Source organism: Harpegnathos saltator, unplaced genomic scaffold (genome assembly GCF_003227715.2).
Source record: "Harpegnathos saltator strain DR-91 unplaced genomic scaffold, Hsal_v8.6 scaffold58, whole genome shotgun sequence".
In the NCBI taxonomy this organism is placed as follows: Eukaryota; Metazoa; Arthropoda; class Insecta; order Hymenoptera; family Formicidae; genus Harpegnathos; species Harpegnathos saltator.
In genome coordinates, this window is record NW_020230404.1 from 2,291,772 (window position 1) to 2,319,670 (window position 27,899).

Sequence of the window (27,899 nt, forward strand, 5' to 3'; positions counted from 1 at the left end):
GTCCCTCTGTCCCCGCGATGGCAGGAAAACACACGTTGGTCTGTGCGCCCGGAGGCGTCCCTATGTGTTTCCTGTGAGAGTTCCATGTTGCTCCCGCCGGCGGAGGGAGGGTGCTCAGCGGGGCACACCGTCGGCGGTAGCGATGGCTCAGAGTCGCTCGCGTGCTTTCCATCTCTCGTTGAACGGCGGATCGCGTGAGACGCCCAGCAACTGAACTATTCTGCCTCTGGGTGTTGTCTCGCTACGAGTTTTATTGGTGATGTGAAGGTGTATGGGGAAACTTGCTACTTGTTGATTGCTCATTTACTCGATTGCTCAATTATGCATTTACTTGTAAAAGTATTATCAGCCGTTTTCTTATTATTCGCTGATTTCTCATCCGCGTACACGTCACACGCGCGTCATGATCGCGATTCGCTTCGCCAGCTGCGAGAAGTGGCCGGAGGTTTCGGTCGCCAGCACGGCCTGATGCATCGCGCGGATGCACCGCGTTCAGCCCCGGTTCGCCGCTTTGTTATTTCGCAGCGAACGGCTCGCGCAAGTGCAGCCGTTGGCATTTAGTTAACCTTTCGCGAAATCAACAACTTTCATTCTACCGTGTTAATCGCGCCGCGTCGGTGTACACATACACACACACTCTCTCTCTCTCTCTCTCTCTCTCTCTCTCTCTCTCTCTCTCTCTCTCTCTCTCTCTCTCTCTTCCACTCTCTACGCATCTATGCTTTGTTAATTTTTTAGTCGACAACGCTTGACGTTTTTATACGCGTTAGCATGTCACTGCCATCACTCCAACCGGGGGTTGAGCTAATAAACTCCGGCCTCCGGGGTTCCCTCGCAGTGGGACGCCCGATAGCGGACTTTACCACTTCGTCTTCCGTCTTTCTCGCTCCCCTCCCCCCTCCCCTCTCCCGCCTCCGCCTCTCTTTCTCTGTGTGTTTATGCGTGTGCGTGTGTAGGCTACGCGCGCAAGAGAAAGAGAGGCTCGGCCCGGGTGAGAGGAAGAAAGGTACACACAGGAGGGAAGGGGGGGGAGGGGGAAAACGTATATTAAATGTCCAGCCGGTGTATATTTTCTGGGGAAGCGTAAACAGGGAAATTTCTTTTTTCCAGTAGTCGAGGAGAAATCCGAAGCTTGAATTAATAAAGCGCGCTGCGACTGGGCGGAGAAGAGTGATCGCAGGCGGTACGACGCGACGACGATCCCGCGAGCATTGGAAAACTCGGGCGAAATATCGAGTAAAATAAACACACGCGGTGAAGCGCGCGGAACGAGTTTGAGAATCCTGCTCGGTTGGCTCGGTAAAGTCAATAGCGCGTGAAGCATCATGGCGGCCCGGCAAACTGAAATTTGGTATCGCGCTATTGCGCGTGTGTAACATATCATCCTCCGGACAGGATTACTCCGACAGTCGGCTCGCCGCTAACAGAGAGTTGCGCAAAGGACTTTCGTGCCGTGAGCAGGAAAAACGAAATCAAATTGCGCGGAGCGAGCCGCGCGCCAAGTATTAGACGACCAAAAATGTTTTTTCGGGTTTTTCTTTGAAATACTTCTTCCTGAACGTTTGTCCCTTTATTCCCTGTCTCGTTTCTTTAAATACCAGAGTACCGCGGCAGCTCTTTCGATTCCTGACAGATAAACGTGGTAAACTTGAGGCAGACGCGGCAAGCCGATACGCTCCGGCCGCGTCAAGCGCAGCTGTCAAGTGCATAATTGGCGAAACCGTCAAGCTCGCCGATTGGAGGGGCGGGGGGGGGGGACTGGCTCTTTTGCCACGAAATGGAATTTTGCGGCTGGCGCACGGAACCGTGAAAGTCCAGGCGTCGTCGCCGCCGCCGCCGCCGCGAGATATATATATATTATTCGTCGACGGTTCCAACGCTGCTTCGCCGCAGAGTCCTCGTAACGAGTGCTTCTTCCGTCTTCGGCCCGCGCGCAGTATCCGCGGCTTTATTTACCGAAATAGTCTCGAGTCGCATCGAAGCTCGCGAGAGCGCGAATATTGAACGGACTTTGGCAGCGGAATATCACGAGTGCACTCGCCGCCCGTGTGTATCGAGACACTCGGCCGTTGAAGAAGCTTCTTAAGTCTCTCTCTGTCTCTCTCTCTCTCTGTCTCTCTCTCCTCGTCGTCGAGGAAACGGCGAGGAACGGGGCGGACGGAGGACGTTATTCGCGTATCGACGGAGATATTGGTTCCTCGGCATTTTCCAGTGTGATTTCCATCGTCGTGGGGTCGCGAGCGGGTTTAATGTTGGCAGAACGACGAGGCCGCGCGCGTTCTCATTGTTATTAGACGATTTACTCGCGGCCTCGTGCACGATAATTGTCGAACTATGACGGAGCCTCGGAGCCTCGGCGACGGACCGCGCGCGCAATGCTGCCCGTAATCGTTCGCGGAAACGCACGAGCGATAATCGTCACGGCCGCGTGCGTGTGTGTGTGTGTGTGTATGTGTGTACGTGTGCGCGCGCGCGCGCGTAATCGTCCTTTGGAGTATATCGAGTGTCGCGCGGAGGGGAGAAGAGGATCTCCCCGAGCGACAGGATTCCTCGCGACAAACGAGGCGTCTCCTCGTGGCGGAGGCAAACCCGCCCTTTATCATCAGGTTAACCTCGCTGCTCGATTTTTCAGCCGAGCCTGATTTTATCGCATCGAGTCGAGGGGGGGGAATCAGGCATCGATTTATAGGAATCGCCGTTAGTCTACGATATCGGCCGAATGTGGGCCTTGTCGCGCGGGACGAGGAAAGGCCTCGCTCATTCGTGCGACGGAATGAAAACCAGGCGAAACCCACCCGGTGTCTTTGTCACCGTGACTGAGGGCGTTCGGTTGGAACGTTCGTGAAGACTCGATCGAGATGACTGAGAGTGACTGACCGAGTCGAGAACTCCTGCGGGCAGGGATTTTTCTGTCTCTGCAATCGAGTTCCGACCAACGGGCAACCGGCAACGGGGGGCAACTCACTTGCTCCAACGGTCTTTCTTTCTCTTTTCTCTCTTTTCTTTTAAGCGACATTGTTGCCCGCGTCGCGTCCGCGCTCGAAAATCTTCGCCGGAAGAATAGCTGTCAGTCGCCGGTGATAGCTGAAAATTCAGCAAGCTCCGATCGCATATTCGTCCCGATGTATTTTGTAAATGGCGGACGATTGCCCCTCTCTCTCTCTCTCTCTCTCTCTCTCTCGAATGCTGAACGCTGTCATTTGCAAAAAAACGTCGGCCTTGCCGCGCGGAACGTTTGAGAAAAAAGCGCATCACGCTCGATTTGAGCGATCGCGCGACCTTTTTGTCTTCGCATGCAGCGGTTGCGGCGAGTAATAATGGATCGAGAAGAGCAGCGGATTAAACGGAGGAGTTTCATCGACGGACGCGCGGAGTGTTCGCGCGGTGCGAAGCGCGCTGCGCGTGTCGCGCGTTTGATCACTTCGCGCCGTTGCGTGCGGCGACGCGTTGCGCAAGCGAGCAAGCGCGTTTTTTTTTCCCGCGACTCTTGCGCGACCGGCGCGTTTCTTTTGTCCTCTCTCTTTTTCTCCGCTTTTTCTTTTCCCGCAGCCGCAATAGCACCGAGCGAGAGAGAGAGAGAGAGAGAGAGAGAGAGAGAGAGAGAGAGCGCGAGCGCGAGCGCGTGCTGTTCTCGTCGCAGCTTGTCTATCTCCGGCATCTCCTTCATCATCGTCGCATCGGAGGGAAGGAAGGTTGGCGGGATATATCAACGTGATGACGACGGAACGCGAACGTGTTTCGCCCGAAGGGATCGGAATTTCCGCTTCTCGGAAGCGAATTTGGCTCCACGAGGATTCATGACGGGCTCTCTGCGTTTTTCTCATTCGCTCATGCTCGCGTTAACACGGCCGACCTTTTCCTTCTCGCCGGATCGTGGATCCGCTCGCGTCTCCGCTTTTATTTCACGTATTTCGCCGATAAAAGACTCTTTCCGGGGTCAGTGACGCGCGATAATGACGATTGCGGTAATAATTGAAGCGAAATCGCGACTGCTGTTATTCGCGTCCGACGTGAATGAAGTTTATTTATTTCATAAAAAAAGAAAAAACATGTTCGTCGCTCATAAATCTCGCGATATATCGGTAATTGGTGTCTCGCTAATGACATCGCACGCGTCTCGCGAAACGATTAATATCGTCGCCGATAGGCGCGTGAGTGCGGACGGAGGGACGGAAGGGGGAGGTGTCATTAACCGAGAGCGAGCCTCGTCGGAATTTTTACACGGCAGGATCATCCTCTTTTTTTTTCTCGCAGATCCGCACGGATCGCGTTTCACTCTAAAACACTTATTCGGAGATTGAATAAAACATGAAACATGACTATTATCGTGCGTTTTGCGAAACTCGCGCATAAAGCACACTTAATGCACGGAATGCCCGTTGGAATATTTCCCGAGCGCCGATGAAAAACGAATATCGAGCTGAAGTGACGTATTTTCGCAAAAAATATGACAACGCTGGCCGAGAGAATTAAAGCGAAACTTTCAGCTATGCCGTCAGAGGAGATCATCGTACAAATGGTCCATTAGCAATTTCACGCGCTCCCCCTCCATAAATCATTGGCCGCGCACATTGTCCTCGAAGCGAGGTCTGGGAAAGATTTTTCGTGTTTTCCATTCGCCGCGCATCCTCCATTCGCCGTGCAAAAGTCTACGTCACGCGTATCGAGCGATATTAATTACATCCCGATTCTTCTCGGTGCGCCGCTTTCGCTCTAGCCAGCGAGAACTTTTGCCTTTTGCGAGAGCCCGTGCGAGCGAAAAGTGCAACTTGTGAATTTTCCAAACACGCGGAACGAGCGTTGGCGGCGGCGGCGGCGGCGATGTGAATCGCGCGCGAATACCGTCGAGAGGATAAACGAGATACGAGTGAATTTCTCTTTTCCACTTTTTCCCCTCTTTTTTTGCTCCCAGGACGAGGGAAGCCCGAGGAATTACTTCCGCGGCCGGAGAGTCGGGCCAATTTCTGCTGCTGCGTTCCCCCGCGAACGAGAAAACTCCGACGATCCCTTTTTCTCTCCCGTTCGCTGCTTCGACGCACTAATAGGCTTCGCTCGTATCGATCTCGCCGGTGACATCGCGGCTAATTCTACATATCGACGTTAATTGACGTTTAATGATTGAGATTCCGACGTTCATCGCCGCGCCGATAAAGCTCTCTCTCTCTCTCTCTCTCTCTCTCGTGTTCGCGGGCACACCCGCGCGTCTTTCCTCCGTTTCGTCGGCCATTTCGGCGCGTGAGACAGATTAATTATCGCGACTCCGGATCTAATCGCGCGTAATCACACGAAGAAATTCGCCGGTGTTATTTGTCGCGGCGTTGCCTCTCGCGGCCGACAAATTCGCAACCCAACTCGCCAACTCGAGACTTTCCAATGTCGCGCGGCTGCGAACGCGCCGGCTGCGCGAATTAACGACTCTCCGCGCAGGATCGAGTCGAGGACGATGATTCCTTCCACTTGATTATCGAAGATTCGCACGTAGAGCCGCGTGCGATCTCCTCGCCGGGCTTAGCGCCTCGACGCGGTAATCGCGCTTTCTATCATTGACAAATGACAGTGTGCCAGATGCTGCATGTGCGCCCTCGACTCGGAGAAAAGTCCGTTGGCACCCCAGGTGCGCTCGTAGACGCGAAACGAGTTGTCCAAGCGAGGCCTCCGCTCTCTCTCTCTCTCTCTCTCTCTCTCTCTCTCTCTCTCAGCTACGTGGTGATTTATCTTTTGCAGTATCTCGTCGAACGAAATCGTTAGACGCGGAGAGAGATGAACGCTCTCCCTTCATTAAATTACTATAAATATACGCGGGGAAAAATGTTTGGTCGAGCGGAACAATTTTCAGCTGAAATACCAACGATACGGAAATTCCCGTCCGAGCGAACAGAATTCCAAGTCCGAATGACGGAGATTTCCGGTCAAACTCGAGCAGAATTCTGATATTGCCGCGATCGGAATGTCTCGGATGTTTCATATTGGTTTATATCCCGACTAGAAATTTTCATCAGGTTCAGCCAATATCGATAAGGTGACCACCCAATAGGGTGAATGAAAGGTAATCTTAAGTAAGTCAGTCCTCCTTGTAGTGTCCTAACGACAAATGAATAGGGAAGACCTTTATAAGGTTATAATGATTGGGTCCATATTAGGACCTTAATGTATGATATAATATGGTTCAGTTGATCAGGTCCTTGTTCAGGATCTTATTCATTGTACCTAATATGATTTGCATTATCAAGTTTTAACAAAACAATTTTCGGGTGTCATTTCCAAATATAAAGATGTTTGCATTGAAGAAACAACACTTCAGATCACTTGAATATATTTGTAAAACGCTATAGAAACTATTCTTCTCTCAGCAGTCAATAAATAGTTGTAAAATTAACGTGACATGCAAGTTTTCTCTTTGACACTACTTTATGTCTTGGTCACCTTGTGATATTTAATGATCTTATGATATTCATTTGATTCATTCCTTCCCGAAACATTTTACAAGTACGCTCAAGCGATCTAAAATATTATTTCATGCAAATATCTTTTTATTTGGAAATGACACGATGAAAGAATTCTCAGCGTGTCATTTCTTACTTCTAATGTCATCATCCAATGTCAGCGCCGTGGCGAGTAATCAGGAGACATAATTTGAAAAAAAAACGTAATAAGGATTCCATAAGGTGACTCAACAAGGATCTGACTGTGAATCCTTACTAAGGTGCTGATATCCACGCTGCGTTACATGACTTACTAGGATCCTCATTGGAACCTGATGTCCAAATGAGGTTAACCATGGGATCAGGACCATGGGATAAATTTCTAGTCGGGATTGGTATATTGGTTCATTCGAGCAAACATTCTTCTCTGTGTGCAAAAGAAACATACCTTTGTTTGTTAACGCGCAGTTTACGTGCTTGTGATCGTTAAAACTACACAAGCGGATTTATATCGATAATATCCGCTTGTAACATGCGGATCGCTGCAGAGCTCGAAGCGATTAGTTCCTCCTCCAATTACGTATATACGTTCGCGGTAGTAAATAATTGATTAATCCCCGCGCTTTGGAACACGTGTAATCTCCCGCGAGACCTATTAACTCCAGAATCCATGTGTGAGGGAAATCTTGTCGAAGTGGCTGCTGCTTCTGATGATATCGCCTCTACCCGAGTCGAAATGTTGGTCCCACGTTCTTACTTCTGAATGCGATACACTTGAAGTTAAAGTTCAGGTTTCGGTCGCAACGGAAGGTTCGCAGAACCGACCATCAGGATGCACATTAATCTGTGGAGTGCTTTACCTCGAAATGATCGATTCCTCATGTTGGACGAAATTCGCGGGACTATTGCGGGACCAAAAGTCTGACTCGGATATACAGGGTGTTTCTTAAGCATTGAGCCCAATATTTCAAGGATTGACTGACTGTTGAGATGGATCATGAAGGAAAAGTTCACATCAACTCGTAGCCTCATTTCAGATATACCGGGTGTTAAAGTTCTACAAGATCGTCACGCCTCGCCGATAGTTGCCGAACGAAGAGAGATTATTTCTTCTTCGGACCGTTACATCTTCCGCTCAAAGTGACGATCTGTTTCTCTCGGAGAAAAGCACCCTCTCTGGCAATGCAGATCCGCCTTTGGCAATTTCTCCGAGCCACCGTCGCGTCGGAAAGTTCTCGCGGCGCGCGTTCGTAGTATCTGATCGTGTCGAGTGCGCGAGCACGCGTAGCGGCAACGAGGCTTGGAATCGTATCGATTTCGCGGTGTTAATTTGCCGAGATAAACCCGTTAGTCAAAGGCGTTTCCGCCGCTACCTTCCAACACCGTTTCGAAGGAGCGCTCGTCCGCTCCTCGGAAGGCCGATCTCGGAGGGACGCTCGTTGACCTCGTTACCCTGCCGCCGCCTACCGATCGGAGCCGATCCCCGAAAGAACGGACAGCTCAGGACGGTCCGTTGACAAACGTCCGGCTATTCTGACCGCCCCCTCCCCCACCGTGCCGAGACTTGGCCCCTTTAATCGGGCCCGAGCCCGAAACACCCTCGGTGCTCTCGCATCGATCAGCCGCGGGAAATTCGGAAGTTTTCGCGAGTCGCTCCAGGTGACTTTTCGCTGCGCCCAACTCCTCCGCCTCGTCCTCCCGCCCGAGCAGGCGGCACGGCAAGATATATTACGGATAATCGCTTTTACGGACCCTTCTCGCGGACGGTAATTTCTCAGGCGAGCTAAGACTGAGGATTACGCGCACCGAGTGCTGCTTGCCATTAGATCGCGCGAGTAGCTTAACGCGTCACGCTCCTAACAGCACACGTGGATGCTGAGAATGTTGGAGGATAAAGTAGATAGTAGTGACAAAAATAATAATAATAATAATAATAATAGTACCTTTATTGGTTACAAGTGAAAGAAAGCAAGAGAGAGAGAGAGAGAATACAGGCGGAAAATTCGGCGTTTCAACGTAACGTAATGTGACGGGAAACCGATGTGCTATTTGTCATCGGCCGTCATATGCCGTATCCTCGATCACGTTCAGCCGGATAAAGGCGCGAGCGAGTAAGGACGCGCAGGAGGATTTACAAGGTGCGTTATCTTCCCTCGACAATGGCGGCGGCGATGTGATCAAGACACGCCGAGTACCGGCCGCCGTTCGCTTCGCTCGTGGAGCCGTAAAACCCCCGCGCGTTATCCTCGCCGTAACAACCGCCCTCCTCCACGGGAGAAGAACCCCCCACGACGACGTGGTCGTCGTCGTCGTCGCCGCCGCCGCCGCCTCGAAGAAAATAAAAGAAAAAGAAAAAAGTCCTCTCGAAGCGGAAAGCCGACGCGCGTGTTCGCGCGCGTTGGAAAACCACCCCGGCGCACATATATCTTACCGTAATCCCCGGCGGCGGCCTTTCCCTCCGGGCGCGCATTATTCCTGCGGAATCCACGATACGAGGTCCCGATAATCCCGGAGCCTGCCTGTGCTGCTAACCGCTCAGCACCAGCCTTCCTCCTCCGCCGCTACGCGATTGCGAATCTTGTCGAATTGCCAGGCTCCGCGCCGCGCGCGACTTCGAGATCCACATCGATCGCGCTCTCTCGTCCGCACCGAATCCCCGAGCGACTCCGGCCGCTCCGGAGAGCGGATTTCGCGGTGACGGCGCGGCGGCCCGCGCCAAAACCTGTTGCCACGAGGTGCTCAGTGGCGCGTGCGCCCGCCGCCGCGCCGCGCCGCGCCGCGCCGCTCGCGAGCGCGCGTCCTGGGCGGCGGGGGTGGCGGGCGAGAGGAGTGGAAACGCGCACACGTGTCGTCATGGGAACGCGAGCGGTTCCTGGCGCCGTAAGCGAGCATGAGCGCAGAGAGCGCCGAGACGCTCGTGCTTGCGTGGGTGCGCGGCGGCGGCGCGGGTGAGACGGCAGGACTCCCCCGGAGGGCCGCCGCCGTGTCAGGTGCCCGGCGCGCTATAGAGGGGGGAGGGGGGCGGTGTGGGGAAGTAGGAAACCCCCGTCACACACAGAGAGCGCCGACAGTTTCCCCGAACTGTCGAAGTCGGCAGTTTCCGAACTCGCGCTCGTTCGCGCGGGACCTCGCGGAGTCTCTCTCTTCTCTTCGATGCTCCTCGTATCTCGCGCGGGACGGACCCAGCACTCTCTCTCTCTCTCGCCCGTCTCTCGCCTCGCGCTTTTCTGTGCTGGCTGCGGCGGGGGGCTCTGCTTGGGAAAATCGCTCGGCGTCGAACGTGTTCCACGGTTCCCTGTCGCGTTGTAACTGAGGCTTTTTCTCGACCGGGCGGATCGTAAGTTTTGTGTGTGTGTGTGTGTGTGTGTGGGTTTGTCTCTCTTTCTCTCTCTCTCTCTCTCTTTCTTTCTTCTTCTCTCTGTCGTCACTTCTCTGTCGTTGTCATTTCCGTATACAGTGCTGTGTTCTGTAAATGTAGCCGTCAGACGTGCGCGACACGTCACAGTCGCATCGCGGTGTCTCGCCGATGTCGAGCATCGCGCGTCACCGTTGGCTCGACCTCGCTCGAATTCGAGGTCGGAGTCTCTGGTCTCCGCGGAAGAGACGATAAATCGCGCGATAATTACTCCGCAGCCGTGGAAAGTCGGGCGGCGAGCCCGACTTTTTGCCGGCGAGCTTTTTCGCGTGGACGTGCAGACGGCGCGGTCTCGGTTTCCGGAACTTTAGACACTCTCGAAAGAGATTCTCCGATAAGACCGGCCGCTCCCACCTCCCGTGTTTCCCGCGGCGCGCTAACTCTCTCTCTCTCTCTCTCTCTCTCTCGGCTTCCGACTTAACGATGTTAATCTTGACTGATCGTTCTTGGCGCTCGGTCGAAGAACAAAGTTGCAACGGGAGGCTCCCGCGTCCCTTTAACGACCTCGTAATCTCCTCGGGGGAGAGCATTTTCGAAATTTATTAGCGCTACGGCTGAGACCGTAGCCTAAAGTAATGAGGCGGAGCTGCTTGTCTGTATAGAGATATCTTTCTCTTGCTTTCATTCCGACTCTCTCGAGCGGAGCGCGGGAATGTTCAACTCGCTCGTGATTTAAATAAAATATCGGTCGGGCGAGAACAATTATGCGCGCTAGAGGCGCCGAAGGGGCGAATTAATGAGAGGGAATTTGCGTTACTCAGCATGAGCTGTGCGACGCGTTGCCGTTACCCGATAAAACGCGATTAATCAAACTTACAGAGATTACTCGCATTATGGACAAACGCGTAGACAAGTATCGATCAATGCGCCCCTTTGTTCGAACGGCCGGCAGGTCTCTGAATTATTTTTCTCTCCGTTGCGCGCACGAGGCCGCCGCAGCGGAGGATTCGACAGTAAGAATGCCGATTTTTTTTTTTTTTTTTCAAACAGATCGATTCGAATCACGGAGAGAAAAATCGATCTTTGAAAAGTCGGTTTTTAAAGAATCGATTTCAGAAAATCCATTCGAATCTCGGTATGCATGTAGAGCGAACCACTCATTAAAGTACACTATCTGTCAAATTTCTACACTCTAAAGTAGACCTCGTGTAAGTTCATATAAAGTCTAATATGAATTAAAGAAATTGAACAGATGGTACTCTTTTGGTTGTGTTGTGTGTGTGTGTGTGTGTGTGTGTGGCCAGAACAAGATAGAAAAAGATCTTTAAATCTTTATGTTAAGCGGACTTGATTAGTTTGATTAAACGTCAATCCAGGGTTTTTTAACGTTTTAAACGTTATTAAATAAGAAATCACGTTTACTATTATATACATATGCGACGACATCGGCTTAAAGGCAACGTGATGTGCATTGTGCAACACCATTGAGCGAGCTCAAATGTTGCAACTAAAAGAATTAAAAAAAAAAACTATGTTATTAGTAAAAACTGAAAAAACCGTGTTGGCGATTTTCAGAATTTACAGATCCCTGAATCGAATCAGTTCCAGAAAATCGACTTGAAATCGATCTTTTAGCCTCCGATTAATCGATCTTCGATTAAACCGATTTAAAATCGGCATCCCTATTCGACAGCATAGGTGACTCGTTTTTGAAATCGTCGAGAACGCGGCCTGACACGGCCGACTCTTCAAGTCTGCACACGCGCCGCCGTCCTATCGAGAAATCCAATTCTTCCAATTTACGGGCGAATTGTAATCGTGACCGACTCGCTCGCCGGCTAATTCACGCCTATCCGCGCGCGCTCGGCACACACACACACACACACACACACATCGCGGATCCGCCAATCAATTATTATTTCACACAGCGACAGGATGCGGTGGCCACACACACATACACACACACACACACACACACACACACATACTGCTCGTGAATGGCGAATCGAAAGCCTTCGGTTCTCCGAGGCGAAAAGTGAATATATCACGACGCGTGTACGCAGCGTGGTTGGGCTTTAGCCTAACAATTATTCAGAGTTCGCGTTCATATCACGGGGAGAGGGGGAGGGAGAGAGGTGAAGTCGCCGGACGTTTGGCGGGGAGGGAGCGGCCAGGGGAGGAAGCAGGTAATCCCAATTACACGGCTATTACGTTGAGATCCGGCCGACGCTTAGGATGAATCCGCAATTTCATCCACCCACGCGCGCTCGGGCTTCGCAGATATGCCCCGTACGATTCGCTGAATTAATCGTAACATTGTAGCTTCGGTAGCTAGCGGCCGGCTCGAGACAATGTCGCGCGTGTAATTTCATCGGGGCGTTGCGCGGTTAATCGCGATCGGCGAACGCCATCGGTAAATCTCGAGCGAGCCCGCATCTCGTTATTACCCTATCACGCTTGTTTTTCTCTTTTTCCTCTCTCCCTCTCCTCCTCTCCCCCCCCCTCTCTCTCTCTCTCTCTCTGCCCTTTTTATTTCCATTGCCCGCGTTTCACTGCCGTCGGCGGGCAACGCTAATTAATGAGCATTTCCTCGATCGGATTCCGCGGAAGACGACGCGATAAACACGCGGTCCGAGCGCAGCTTCGGCTGCGAGAGGGAGGAGGAGGAGGAGAAGGCCGAGAGGAGCGGAGAAGGATCGAAAATTCCGCCGGCGAGGTATCGCCAACAGATCGCTACGGTAATCGGTGTCCAATTAATTATCCCCACGATGGCCCCGCGCGCATGCAAAACGACGACGAGGAAGCTCTCTCTCTCTCTCTCTCTCGCGCGCGCGCGCGCCGGATGTGTGCGAGGGATTGGCCGCTATTGAAAACGGCCGGTACGGCCGGGCCGACGGGACTTTGCTCCAATTACCATTTCATTAACGGGTTAATTAGTCAGGCGCGATAGATGCAGCGGCGTGAGCCCGGACGATAGAGCCGAGGGACTCGGATCGATCTATCGAGCGCGCGTTCTTTCGCGGTTGGCTCTTCTTCGACGGAAGAGTCCGTGCGAGGCGCACGCACAAGGAGCCGAGAAAAACCTAAGCGGTCTGACCAGTCACGCTTGATCATTCCGAGTACTCGAGCGATCCACGAGTACTCGCTTTGCTCGGTGCTCGCGTTTTTGCGTCACGGCGGCGACGCTGCTAGTTGAGAATTCGCAGACAAACTGAGAGGACACGCAGAAAAACTGAAGCGGTAAGCAGTAAGTAGGCGGTGGGCAAATGAAGCAACCACAGTCGGGTTACTTGAGTCGGGCCGTAGTCGGGTAAGTAGAATAATCAATTGTGACTGCAGTCAGTCCTTCCTTGCTGCCTGTGTCCTGCCGCTTGGGTTTTCGTGCGTCCAGGCTCGGAGTCTAACGAGGAGACGAATAACAGAGAGACGGTATTCTCGAGCCGGTTGCAAGCGGACGTTATCTAAGCGGGCTCCGAATTCGAGAGCGGGACGCTGGCAATCGCGAAAGCACGTAAAACGACGATGAACGATGACGGACGACGATGGCGCGTGTCCTTGGCTGCTTTTCGTCGGGGAAAATCGAGCGACGACACTCCTGCCAAAGCCGAGGAATAACGCCGGCGTGTTACTGAAAATCCCGCATATCGGCCGGATGAGACGCGCAAAATTGAACACGTTTGCGCCTTCGATCTCATTAGGATCTTCGATTCTCGTTAGGCTCGCGACGCCTATCTACGGGACGCTACGAGACTCAGCTCTTGCGAGCTAACCGTCTGTCGCGAAAGCCCGAAGCCGTTTTTATTCGTTTTTTTTTTTCTATTTCTTCTTATTGAAACATACAACCCCCCCCGTACGTCGCGTGTCGCGCGACTGGAGTATACTCATGCCGAGGTTCGGATTTACATACAGGGACCATTAATTGATCAGTAGCTCGGGCGTTTCTTCTTGACTCTCCGGCTTACATCGCGCGTCAAAGAACTTTTTTTCACACGGTGCCCTTAAAATGTTCCGAGTGATCCGGCCGGGCGAATTGGCGCGGTATTCTTCCAACGCGCGGAAATCATAATATCGCGCCGGCCTCGTGCCAGAAAAATCGCGTCTGATATCACATCACGTTTAACGCAAGAGGGAACATCCTGTGCGCGTGAACGTGTTACACGCGGCTTGTGTCCAAAGCGATTCGCGATTCGTGATGCATTCCTGGACGGAAATATTTGATTGATAAATCGAGCCGGATTGCGCGAATGCCACGCGAGCGCGCGGTAAGTCACTGTTGTGTAAAAATCGCCGCTTCTCTCTCTCTCTCTCTCTCTCTCTCTCTCTCTCTCCCTCTCGGCCGGACGCGATGTGTAACGCGGAATTCTAACAAATATCACTCGGCATGCGGCAGATTACCGCTGCACGTCGGCACTTTCCCCGATGGGTATTAAATCGGGATTAACGTATTTCCGGGAGGTGCGAGCGAATATTTTCGCGCGATCAGCGCGATGCAGCAGCGCATAATTTCATCCGTGACGTCCGTCGTCGGAATGAAATGTTACGTTAGGGAGGGACGTAACGTGGCAGGCCGTTTTTATCTTGTCACGCACACACGTACACACATATATACACACATACACACCGTGAGGATGTAAAATCAAGATGAAACGCCGAAAAAGAAGTCAACCTTGACGCGATTATCGGTTGGAACTTCCCGAGAGGCTCTCTCTCTCTCTCTCTCTCTCTCTCTCTCTCTCTCTCTCTCTCTCTCTCTCCCCCTCTTTCTCTGTCGCTATACCGATATACCGGGTGCTCCGTAAGAACGCTAATGAGAAGCTCGGCGAAACTTCGTCGAGAACGTAGGCGAATTCTCGTGTCCGCAGCGCGGCGAATCGTCGTGCAATTTCGGAAGGCTCCAATTTCGTCGGCGTTTCCCGCCTCGAAGAAGCAACGTCAATTGACATTCGCGACTCGGGTGAGGACAAATTACCTTAATCGCTTTACCCAGTCGAGCTCCAAACTAATACCTGCGTCATATATAATCATTGTTATATTGTTAAAGCCAGCAGCGTGTAACATATTCGAAGCCTCCGTATAATTCAGCGTTTGAAGCTGAAACTCGAAATTTCTCCTCCGATTCTCGAAGCTTCGGAGAGAACCGAGGCTCGAGATACAATTTACAGTCCTGATGATCTTACTTTGAGATCGCAGCTCCGACAGCTCAACTCAATTTTTGTGTCAAATTCGGCTCTCCTTTGGAAGGTAACTTGTAGAGGAAGCATCGAAGATCAACATGAACGTTTTGATTGACCCAGCGAAATGAGAGACGACACTTTTACCGCGTGTACGATTCTCCTCTCCAATTCGATCAACATCATCCAAGATGAAAAGTGTACCAGTCGGGATGAAAGAGGAAAGACCGTGTGACGGATTGATAGTCGTGGTCGCTCGTAACACTCTGTAACACCCTGTACATGCGGTCTCTTCCCTTTCGGGGAAGAGATCTCTTTCTCTTCAGTCTCCGCGCAGCTAGGAAATGACGCTCATCACGCGAACAGTGCAGGCGTCGTTTGTCCGACACGTTTCATACAAGTATGAGGACGACACCGAGTGTGCGACATTCTGATTAAACGGGTCGGGATGAATAACTCGTGGCCTCGTGATATCGCGCGAGTAATGACGGGCAAAATGGTGAACGAAAATCGCGCCGGCGAGCCGCGCCTCGCCGGCGCGAGGAAGAGAAAGACAGAGAGAGGTAGAAAGAGAGAAGAAAGTGAGACAGATCTTTTAGCCGCGCGTATCGCGCGGAAGACAAAGCGCGGTTCGCTTTAACAGCCGATCTTTGTAGTTTGCGGATTCGCGAGATGGATCGATGATGTCTCATTTGAGGCAGAAAGCTTCGCCCGATTCATTTGCGCGCGTTTCTGAGATGCGGAAAACATCTCGTTCACGCATAAACTTGACGCGTTACGATCTTTATATTCCGGCTTGTTCGCGATAGAGAGAGAGAGAGAGAGAGAGAGAGAGAGAGAGAATTTTGCACGTCGATCGAGGATATTGGCAGTTAGCGGGACATTAATAATATAAAACCGGAAAGAAGCTTCCGCCCTGCCGACCCATTAACGTTCTCTCGTCGTTTCCAGCATCTTTCTTTCTCTCTCTCTCTTCTTTTTCTCGACGATAATACGAACAAAGTAACTCTCTTGACTTTGTAAGGGAATCGGACATCAACGTGTTTCTTCGGTGTATTATTATTTAACCGGATATTTAACCGAATAACGAAATTAGCAATCGGATATTTTTCTCAAGCTCTTATCGCCGTCAGGCGGTTCGCAATTCCTCCTGAAAGTTACTCACCTTTTTTACAGGATGATTTTAACGAAACAACGCGTGAGGTAAAACCTAAAGAGAGACAGACGTTTTTGCGTTTTGTCGCTTTTGCGAATTTTCTCTACAATCCGTCCTTTCGATCGCTCCGATAGAGAGACAAGTCGCGCGCCGGTCTGGTCGTCTCTCCTCGCTCCACCAGATATCACAATCGAGCTCTAGCTCTCTTCCTCCCTCTTTCTCTCTCAGACCAGCGACTTATACGATTAGCGAGCCGCTGCGCTGCTCCACGCGTTTCATTCCTCCCCGGGCTGGAACGGAAACTTCGCCGCTATGTTCGACGCGTTAATTACCGTACGCGCGCGTACGCCTTTCCCTCGACATGAATGTATCCGTACGGGGCGCGAGGGGGGGGTCTTCCGCGCGATCGCGCGCCGCAGAGACCGCACTTCCTGGTTCTTTCTTCGAGATGAAAGGCCTTCGACCTTACCGCTCCTCCCAGGCGTTGCGTTTACCAAGGGGGCGAGGGTGAGAGCTGAGCACACGGTCGCCGACCTTGCCGTACGCACCGTCGTCATCGTCTACGATGAGGGGGGCGTTTCAGGTCGAAGAAACGCGACCGGTCATTTTTCAGCGCTCTCTCCACCCCCCTCTCCACCCCCTCCCTCTGCCAGCGCCGCCGCGTCCCTCGGCTCTCGCGACCGCGTGTCATCCTGCCGCGATCGCGATCGGGGCGCGCAAATCGAGGGTGAATAATCGCGCGAGCGCGGTCCTTCCTTCTTCGGCCTCCTTCGTCGAGATTTATAACCGACGCGATCGCCGAGCGTCATCCATTGGAAATTTATCGCTTGGCTATCGGCCGTGATTTCGCGTTTCGTTGGGAAAGGAACGAGGTCTCCCTCGGCTCTGTGTATGTGGATTTATTCGCGAATTTATACGGAGAGCGCTCTCGCATGGGGTCGTCGATCGACGATCATAAAAAGAATTACGATAATAATAATAAATAATGTTAATAAAAATAATAGGAGTGATAATAATAATAATAATGTTAATAAAAATAATAGGAATGATAATAATTCGTGGTGCGTATACGGAAGCCATCGCACAAGATCGATGAAAGCCCGAAGGACGCGTCGCAATATGCGCAACGTTATTACGAACTTGGACGACTCGCGGAACTATTTATCGAATAAATGGCCGTCGACACGCTATAGGGAGGTTATTTCGCAACGACTTTGGTCCTCTCGCTCTGGCTGCTCTGTTTCTCCCCCTTGCCCCGCTTCCGCCGCCGCGGTGAATATAATAATAACTGCGTCGTTCGCATTCTCTTCGGATGCTGCGAGAATATTTGTGATCGTACAAAGAGAGACAGATATATATATATATATATATATATATATATATATATAGAGGACATATTTATTAGAAGACGAATGCTCGGCAGCGCTGACAAAGCCATGGAAAAAAAGTTATAGCACGTGCGGCACCGAACGATGGAGCAAATATTTTGTCGGTCTGATTTTCTCTCTCTCTCTCTCTCTCTCTCTCTCTCTCTCTTTCAGTTTGAAAATCGACTTACCCGATACGTGCGCGACATGTACATCTCGAAGCATGACCGAGATTATTTCACCGTTCACTTCTCTCTCTCTCTTTTTCTCTCTCTCTCTCTCTCTCTCTTTCTCTCTCTATCTATCTATCTATCTCTTCCTATCCTACTTGGATACATGAGATTTTGCAACGTGCTGTAAGAATACATACGTGTAACGCTCATGCCATCTCGCACGGATATGCTATCGTTAAGCTGGAGCGATATTTCAGGCGGCCTCATGCGCGCGCGCGCGGATATAATAATTCTCTCCTAGAACATCCCCGGCATTGTAATTCGTTCGTTGAATTACAAACGCGACGGTCCAGCAAATTGGAATTAAACGAGAAGGATCAGTCATTGTCCGCGACAACTCTCATCTTTCTCAAGCATGCGCGAGTCAGCCGAATGCAGAGGCAGCCGAGAGCGCATCTAAACGTGCATGTACACGTGTCGATATATCCTCGCGAAGGTCAACAGGAATTATTCTAAATGGCGACATAATTCTTCTCGCTCGGGAACAATCGGTCCATCACACACACGGAAACACGTCGGGATGTTATCGCATCTCGTGAAAACACCTCGCGCGCGAATATCACAGTCAGACATCATAGATGATCGCGCAGGCGATCGATCAGTCGATACTGCACGTCCGGTGAGCAATAACCGGAGAGTCGTATACATGTCAAATGGAATTCGATAGCTCTCCGGCAACCGCAACACCGATTAAGGCCTCGGAGGTGCGCTCCGCCGGCTGGTCTCGTTAGGCGAGATTAACCGTGCCATCGTGAGAGATGGGAAGACGGAGCGAGCCAGAAGGAGAGAGACAGGAGAGCAGGAGCGAGAGGACAGAGGGAGGAGAGACGGTGTTTCAAAGCGACGCGGCTTCGCGTTTCAACTTCTTGTCAGGCAGCGGGCCGCCTCGAAATCCGAGCTGAATTCCCACGGGAGTGCAGCCGACGCAACGCACAGAGAGAGAGAGAGAGAGAGAGAGAGAGAGTACGTTCGATTTTGTCCGGAACGGACCCGACCTCGCGCGCGTGTCCATGCGCGGCGCCATTCGCGCGTGCGGATTATGAAATAGCCAATTTTCATCGTGCAGGAAGTTTCTGACGGAGGACAGGCAAGGAAACAAATTACTCCCTTCAATATGTAAAAATTGCAATATCTCTCAACAAAATGCTCTACAATGTGAAATGTGAAAGCGTGTACACAAATAAAAAAAGAAAAAAAAAATAAACGACTTGGCCTAAACGCGGAAATACTAATTGCCTGCGGAACAAAGCGCAGCTGCTCAAATACGCTAACGAATTGTTTAATGCTCGCTGAACTAAACGAAACCGAAAAACCCCTATCCTTTTGTCTCTCATTCTTTTTCTAAAGATTTCTCTCCATCCCCGACTCTTTGTTTCTTCGTTCGTCTCTGTTTTTTTTTTTTTTTTCTTTCTTTGTTTACTCGCTTCTTAGAGCTGCCGATAAGCCTGACTATCTGTCATGCTTGCTTTGTTGTTTTGTCAAGCGTTTACCGCGTGATAGTTAAATATCTCCTACTATCGCGTTTCCCTCTCGCGAGACTCGCGGCGTGTCGCGGCTAAATCCGCGTCATCGCAGCACCTCCCCGCTCTCTGCGGAGCCGGGGACGTTGTTGTGTTTGTTTAGAGAGTAAACATCCTCCTCCCCACCTCTCAAGTGGTCGAGGTCGCGACGCCCGGTGGTCCGCTAATTATTGCATTAATCATTCGCACGGAGCTCGGCGACACGTGTTCCATCTAATTAAGTCGTGGCGCAGCTCCAACTCTTGTTCTGACGTCCGATCGTGTCGCCGGGCGGGTCGCGAGGCACCGCGGTATCGTCGGCAGCCGTCAGCCGGACGCGTCTCATCTCGCCTCGCCTCCTGGCTAGGGTTGCCAACTATCCGGTTTTGACCCGGACTGTCAAGTTTCCCAAATTCTTGTCCAGTGTCGAAGAGTAATCAATTGCGATTGGCCAATTTTTTCTTAAGGACCTTAGGACTTTACGACTTCTATTGTAGAAGCCCGCCGTGATGTCTCTTCCGTTAATAAATCCAACCGTCATATGTCCGGTTTTTCAGTTACATCCAATCAATGGAATGAGAGTTCAGATTTTAGCAACGTTTCAAGCGCCTACAAACGATATTGAGCGCTACGAGAAGCCTCTAGCTAGTAGATGATCCGCCGATCCATTATTCTATATATATTAAAAAGGTAAATAGTTTATTGTTTTATTCAATCAAATCTTGTTTATAAAATTGTTTGGAAATTAATATTGTAAATAAATTCTTGCCATATTTTGTATTTAATGTAACGTTATGATTATTATTTCTGTCCGGTTTGGGTTTGTTACCAGAGGAGAAATGCCCGGTAGTTTTAACTTTTGGATTTGGCAACGCTACTCCTGGCGCGTCTTCTTGCGAAGTCTAGACCGGGAAAGATATCAGCGGAGTCTACAATAGAGGTCGTAAGGTCCTAAGGTCTTTAAGAAAAAAATTGGCCAATCGCGATTGATTACTCTTCGACCGCAAGGAGAATAATCCACTGCAATTGGTCAATTTTCTCAAGACGACTTTTACCATAGACCCCACTTTCGTTCCGGTCGCGACAGAGTTCGGCTGTAATTGGTTTTCGGTTCAGCCCGCCGCGCCGGCTGAAAACTCGCTTGCGTTTCGCAAAGCCTGGACGGTGAATCCTCGCATCAGTCGAACCTGGCTGATCGAGCAGGCTGATTTAAGCAATCTGCAATCGTTGTTCAATCTCTTTCTCGTTTTTCACTCGGAGCGAGGTTTTTTTAGTAATTTTCAGTGAGGGGTTTTCTACCACGCCGAGGTTCGCTTCGACTTTACGACGCGCCGCGCGCGAGCGTAACGAAAATATCTCGGCGAGAAGATCGTCTCGACTTCGTTCGCCGCTCTTCATCGGTCGCCTGCGGGCGGACGAGCGATCGCGGAAGCGCGAGGTGTTTCCTCGGTGTTAATATTCCTCGAGCGGAACCTCGTCGATGATGAGCGACTCGGTCGAGGTTTCAATGCGAGGATTCCTCGCGTATTAACGTCGACCGATCGAGCCGTCGCGCCGGCGGCAGTCGCGATCTTTCTCTCTCTCTCTCTTTCTCTCTCTTTTTTCGCCAGTTGTAGCTTAGCAAATCGCGAGCAAATTCCTTCGTCTTCATCTCCATGCATCGAAAACCCGAATGGCGCTTCGCTTGGTAGGCGGTAACCTATTTTCGCCGAGAGATAAGCCGGAGCCGCGCGCTCTGAAACCCGCGGAGCCTCGCGAAAATTCGTCCTCTCCCATTGTGGAAATAATATTGTTTCGCTGCTGCTTCCTCTTTTCCTCTTTGTCGCTATCTTCGTTTCGCGTCAGGTCTCCGCGCTCGCTTCTTCATTCACGCTTAACCTGTTTCCGAGGATTACATCCGTCAGCGTCTTCGTGTTTCAGCTGGGAAGGTCCGCGACGCGGTGCTTTATCGGCCCCGGCGATCACGCTTAATTAAAGTTCGTGCCATTTTTGCAAAATGCATAATGCGACGATTTACGATCACAAACGACACGGCGAGAGCGACCGTATGAATTGTCGATTATTCTCACGCCACGGACCTCCATATCCCGACCGAGAAATTTATCCCATGGTTCTGATCAGGTTAACCTCGTTTGGACATCAGATCCCAATAAGGTAATACTATCAGGTCCTAGTAAGTCATGTAACGCAGCGTGGATATCAGGACCTTAGTCCTGGATTCATAGTCAGGTCCTTATTGAGTTACCTTATGGAATCCTTATTACGTTTTTCTTTTTTTTTTTTTTCAAATTATGGTTTACTGATTACTCGCCACGGCGATGACATTGGATGATGACATTGGAAATAAGAAATGAAAATTCTTTCGTGTCATTTCCAAATAAAAAGATATTTGCATGAAATAATATTTTTAGATCGCTTGAGCATACTTGTAAAATGTTTCGTCACGACCAATAAATTATCGCACAATATAAACACGCACTGAGATACGCAACATGCACGCACAGAGCAGGCGACTGAACTGCTTCTCGAGCGTCTTTTGTCTTGTAGGTCCATATACGGACAAATGCAAGACAAATGAGAGGTGCAATGCGCACGCCGCTACAGGCAAGTCGTCGTTGCGCGTCATACGATAAAAATTGAACTGTCTCTAATTATATGTGGCGCATTATAAAAGTATTTTTTTATACTACGTCGAGTACTATTAAAGTTTTACACATACACACACGCGCGCGCGCGCGCACACACACACACACACACACACATTCACATTATATACATATAAAATTAGTTACAAATGGTTGTCGTTAAAACTTGATAATGCAAATCATATTAGGTACAATGAATAAGATCCCGACAAGGACCTGATCAACTGAAGCATATTATATCATACATTAAGATCCTAATGTGGACCCAATCATTATAACCTTATAAAGGTCTTCCTTACTCATTTGTCGTTAGGACATTATAAGACCTGACTTACTTAGAATTACCTTTCATTCACCCTATTAGGTCCTTATCAATGTTAGGTGAACCTGATCAAAATCCCTATCCCCGTTGCTTGTCGTTGTCTATTCCGACAGGATAGACAACGACAAACAAACAACGGGGAAAGTAAGAACGAAAGAACACAGAAAGGAATCGCGACAGTAGTCCGAGCTAATCTAAATGTAAAAGCGAGCGAAATGAGACACCAGCTATTGGCCGGGGGCAATAAGTCGAAGTCGAGTTGTCCGGAACGTCGCGATGGCACGCGGCCGGTGCGGCGACACACACGGCTATTGTGAGAGCTGCTGGTGGTTGCCCCGACACCGGCTAGGAAATCGACCTTTACTCGCCGTCCGGCGCGAACAATGAGCAATAAAGACGATAAGAGTTAATTTCATCGGCACCGGCACCGGCAACAGCTGCGCACGCGCGCGCGCGCGCGCGCGCGCGTTGCGTACTCGCTGTTCAGCAACGCGCGAAGCGCGGCCGCCGAGTGGAAAAAAGCCGCGCGCGAACGCAGGCAACGGCACGCTCGTTCCCCCCTGTCATCCGCAGTCGTGTGTATCAGTCGCGCGGAAAACGCGCGCGCACGTACACGGATTCTCGGTGCGGTCTCGTGCGCGCGAGTGCGATAGAAAGCGCGAGCGACGGGACGTGTCGTTGGGATCCTCCTTCGTTCAAGTAGGAACTTTTTCTTGCAACTGGTGCATGCGCTGAAAGCAGCAATGTCCGGCAGCGTGCCTGACTCTGGATATTCTTGTTGTTTATCTGGGCCTTTAAATACGAAGATTTAACCCCCTTGCATTCGGAATGCCAGCGTAGCTGGCACGAACGTTTACCCTGGCAGCTCGGGATGCCAGGTGTGCTGGCATGAAAAAGATGCGGACGGAAAGCAATAAAACGCGGCGACGGCATTAAAGTTGAGGAAGATTCTTTTTTGTAGTTGTCCTGGCAATTTAGTAATTGCCTAAGTAACGTGTAATTAGTTTGGATAAGATGCTTTCCTCGGCTGAGAAGTAATGGTCAATTTTTCACGACAAGTTATATATATTTACAATTCTCGAGTTGGTGGAAGGAAATGTGGAAATATTCCTCGAGTGCAAAAGGTTAAACCGGTCAACGTGGAATATGATAGTGGAATAAAATTATTACTATTATCGTCATTATTGTAGGATATATATATATATATATATATGTTCCACGTCGAAAGTTTGGGTGTTTGTAAATTTATTTCAAGACCAAAGTGAGAGATGAGAATGTCCAGAGTTAGATACGCTCGTATAGATACGCTCGGGAAGGTTGTTCGCAGTTTTATGTGGCTTTCGGAATGAATCCGTCTATTGAACTTTTCCATTGGGCAAGACAACGGACGCGTTATGAAACTCGCGTAAAAATTTACGGTCGGCTCTTTCAACTTGCTTTGTCAACTGTGTGCTCAGTTTTCTACACCGCAATGCACATGGTTGTTTCCAGGTAAATTGTCGCTTTCATATAACAACGTGTGGCCCGTCGAGAGCTGTTGACGAGAGTCCAATTTCAGCCTTGGCAGTTAATGCAATTTTGCAAAAGGCAGTAATTGTGTGTGAGTGTGTGATAGCTCAGTAATTGTTCTCTCGTTGTAAGAGAAATCCTTTCTCTCTCTCTCTCTCTCTCTCTATGACGATTATTCAAAATGTCCATTCGCGCGATTCTCTTTTTAAATTCCTTTTTATGCGCCATGCGCCATTCCGCGTGTGAAAAACCAAGAAGATGATCGCTGTGGTGACCGATAATCCCCGCGTTACAGGCTGGCAAATAAATACGCGTCGGCGATTTGAATATTTATTCCGCGGGGGGGGGGGGTGGCGCGAAGCGGAGGAAAGCATTGTAATTAATCGGGTTCGATCAATATTGATGAAATTGATTCGCGGCTATGAGAGACACGCGTGCTCGACTGAATACATCCGGGCGTTTCATATTTGGGGGCGTACTTTTTAAGCGGGCGCAAACATTTATCGCAATATACGACGCGGTGATGCGCGCATCCTATTTTATAATTCGCGCGATATGTGGCCGCTGTGCCAAACAACGAACGACGTGCGTAACCCGCGGAGATAAATTTCGAATATATTATTTTTTAGCTAGCTATATATTGCTTCCTCTCGAGATTTTCTCTCTCTCTCTCTCTCTCTCTCTCTCTCTCTCTCTTTCCGATTATCGTATAAATCAAGGAAGATTACTGTGTAAAGTTTATAAAACGTCAAGTCACCAACTTGTCCGTCCGAGTTACCTTTGACTGACGCGTATTAAACGTAACTCGTATTTTACATCAAACATCCGCGCGGTGTCACACTGTGTGTGTGTGTGTGTGTGTTTGCGTATGTATTTGTGTGAGAGCGGAAGAATTTCAACTATTAGAGAAAATAGGACGAAATATTCAGTAGCCGGGGCGCTCTGCTATAGTTTTCAACACTCTCGCGTGGACATCTTGTCAAATATTAACGTGTATGGCTATTCATTAGTTATTCTCCATTGGCTGTGAAATATTCTGTATTATTTGATTATATATTTATATCAAATCCCCATGACCCCTTAACATTTGATAAAATCCGCGCGCGAGAGTGGCGAAAAGAGCGGCGATGCGTGCAAAGAGGAGCGCCGGCTACCGAACGTTTCGATCCTACGTGTTACATTTCTACCTCAGATTTTATTTTCGTTTTATTGACGGAAGACCAACAGCCTTGGTCTTACGAATAGATACGGATAGATAAGAGGGGAGGGGGGGGGCAAGGATAGAGCACACGACACTTGGGTAACTCGAGAAATGTCTCGCCGCGCGAAGGTCCCCGAGTCGCTCGTCTCGTTTCACCGTTCGCCAAGTCGAGCGAACAAATTTCGCTCAAGTGTATATATATATATATATATATATATATATCCCCGGCAATTAACAACAATAGAACAGGATCGGCAGCGTCCGTCTAGCCGCCGACAGTCCACGGAATGTCCAGCGATAAATATTCGCGCACGGCTCTCGACCGCGTCCGACAGCAACAGAACCCCCTCGGGCGATCATTTCCCCAGCCTCTCGTTATTAATTTCCCCTCCCAAATCTGCGCTTCTTCGTTCGAGACACGCTCTGAATGTTAATCGTGACCGGCGATCTCGCCGAGACGTCGGTCGCTCGCTCGCGGCGAGACGCCAAGAGAGACGCCGAGAGAAGCGAGAGAAAAAGGGGCGAGCGTCGCGAGAAAAAAAAAGCGTGGTCGAGGGTCGACGACGAGGGGCGGGGGAGGGGGGAGGGGTGGCAGTGGAGAGTACTCGAGCAACGCGTTGCTGCGACGTCCGGCATACGCGTCCTGCGACCGACACATTTTCCGTGCCGATGCGCTTACCACCGTGTCCCTCCGCGCACCCTGCCGCCACCGCCGGTGCACCCTACATCCGACGACGACCTACCCCTTCGTGCTGCTCCCCACCCCGTGCGCCTCTCCTGCCACCATCTACTTCCTTTCGTCCGTCACTCCACCCTACCCTTCGTTCACGCCGGCAAGACCGCCTGCCTCTGGAAATAGTCGTCGCTACAGAGCGATACCCCGTGCATATCGTGCCGACGCGATTGTGTAAGCCGCGCGCTCTCGTCGTCCCCGAGTCGGCCCCGAGTTGTCGGGCAGAGAGAGAGAGAGAGAGAGAGAGAGAGAGCGGCCGGAGAGACGGGGGGGCATCTTTCGGGAAGATGAGTGCTCGCGACGGGGCAAAGTGCGTGCGTGCCGCGAGTGGCGCGTTTCCGTGAGATTTTCTTGCCGCGAAAGGCAGCGGTGAAAGCCGAGCGGCGGAGAGACGCGGCGCGCGCCGGCCGGCCGACTGCTGGTGCTTTTTCGTCACGGGATTATGCGCGGTGCGTGTTGTGCGCGATAATGCGAGTGCTCTCCCTCCCTCCCCCGCCGCCTCCGGCGCGGGCCGACACGCGCGCGCTTTTGCGCGCGCCGGGATGCTCTATCCTCCTCTCTCAGTTTCCGCCCGCCGTCGACTTCTAATCGCGGACGGAGTGCATCCTGATATCTCACGGAGGAAGTTCGCCCGCGAGCGAACGACGGCGAGCGCGGCCGCGCGACGCGCCACGTGCCGCTGCGAATACGGTGAATATACGTGTCGGCGATAACGATATACGTAATGATTTCACGGAGCACCGTCGTCAGTCGTCAGTCCCGTTCACGAGTTCTGCGATCTCGCGACGATAAATCAGCCGCATCCGCTGGACGCACGTAACATCCCCCGCAAGTTTCATCTCCCGAGACTGGTCGTGAGAAGAGCGTCATGAGCGCTCGTGTCAGCAATCAACGCCGTGTCAACGGCGGCGAATGCTCGCGCAGTGAATGACAGTCGGCGGACTCGATCGCGATTCGCCCGCGGAAAGCTGGCAAGTGAGAAATGATTCCCCGCATGTCTCTCATTAGGAGCGACACACACGCACGCACACGCACGCACACGTGGAGACACGGCCGTTGCGCGGGCGATTGAATTTCAGCGTGTCGACCGGACTGCGTATTGCGACGCCCGAGTGCCGGTTTATTCATACATTATCCGCACGCGGTGCGTATCGATACGCCGATAATACAGCTGATAACACCCGAGTGCGCTCGCTGCGCTCCATCGCCCACCGTGTCGGACACGCGCTCGTTAATCGCCGCGATAAGATAAGCGAGACAAAGAGAGGAGGTCTCTCTCTCTCTCTCTCTCCCCCCCTCTGCCCCCTCCCCTCTCTGTACCCTTAAGCCCTTAACACACGAATAAAAAATAGGACTCGATGTGTACTGAAAATACATTTAACATAATTCAGTCGAAAGTTACGTGAGCTGTGGAGGAAACAGAATATTTACATTGTTAAATATTGTTTTATAACGAAAGCGTGCGCAGTTCTTGACGTCTCGGAGAGACGTCAACGTCTAAGGTGACATACGAAGCAAAGACATCTCTGTACGTCAAAGGGTTAACCAGACAACTTTTTCCCTCTGAGTAGAGTAAGGTAGGCGCGCGCAAAGTCTGCGTTATCAATTATCTAATAACAAACCCGGCGGACGGGGGAGAGGGGGGCAATCGGAATTTTCGAGTCCTCGCGCGGCGCGGTTGAAGCGCTCGGTCGAAAATCCGATTAGCCGGACTTACGCTGCAGAGCGCATCGCAAACGTGCTCAAGGGCGGAAGGGCGAGGTGCGGGCTCGTGTCGCGAAATTTTTAATTCACCGGGACCGCGCTGCGCGCGCGATTGCCGCGCGGTCGCTCGTTGTGTGACAAGAAGCGGCCGCCCTTGTTTTTTACAGCGAGCGCTCCGCAATCTGTCGATCCGCATGAATGTACGTTAAGGGGACCGGAGAATCAGATTGCTGAAAAATCGTGCTTGTTTTGGATAATATTTTGTGACGAACTGAATAAATGTGCAAGAATGAAAATTTTGGATATAGTAATACAACATATGAAGAGTAGAAACATTTTGTTTATTAACTATAAATACTCGTATAAATATACGATATATATATAGCTGAAATATACTCTCCTTCTTTTTTTTTTTCAAGTTATCGCAGTTTTGCAGTAATATCTCGCTCTCGGAGGTCCGATCGGAGCGAATTTTAGCTAGAAATCTTGAGGAGGCTTACCATTATCCGGTGAATCACTAGAAAAAAGATCGAACAAGATCAACAAAATGGCAGCTATTATTAGGAAAAAATTCAAATTTTG

General features: G+C 50.8%; 1 protein-coding gene across 5 annotated transcripts in view; it reads left to right on the forward strand.

Moving 5' to 3' along the window:
* Positions 1 to 27,899, forward strand: part of LOC105187893 (ras-related protein Rab-37) — a 100,477-nt gene that overhangs the window by 39,501 nt on the left and 33,077 nt on the right. The window contains exon 1 of one of the 5 annotated variants that reach the window (XM_025303896.1): positions 25,511 to 26,588. The exons of 3 other annotated variants lie outside the window; for them this stretch is intronic. In XM_025303896.1, coding sequence (XP_025159681.1) covers positions 26,541 to 26,588 — 48 coding nt within the window. In that variant the 5' untranslated portion in view covers positions 25,511 to 26,540. Of the gene's footprint in view, positions 1 to 25,510; positions 26,589 to 27,899 lie in introns of those variants that run through there. One more of the 5 variants, XM_025303891.1, reaches the window with a different exon arrangement.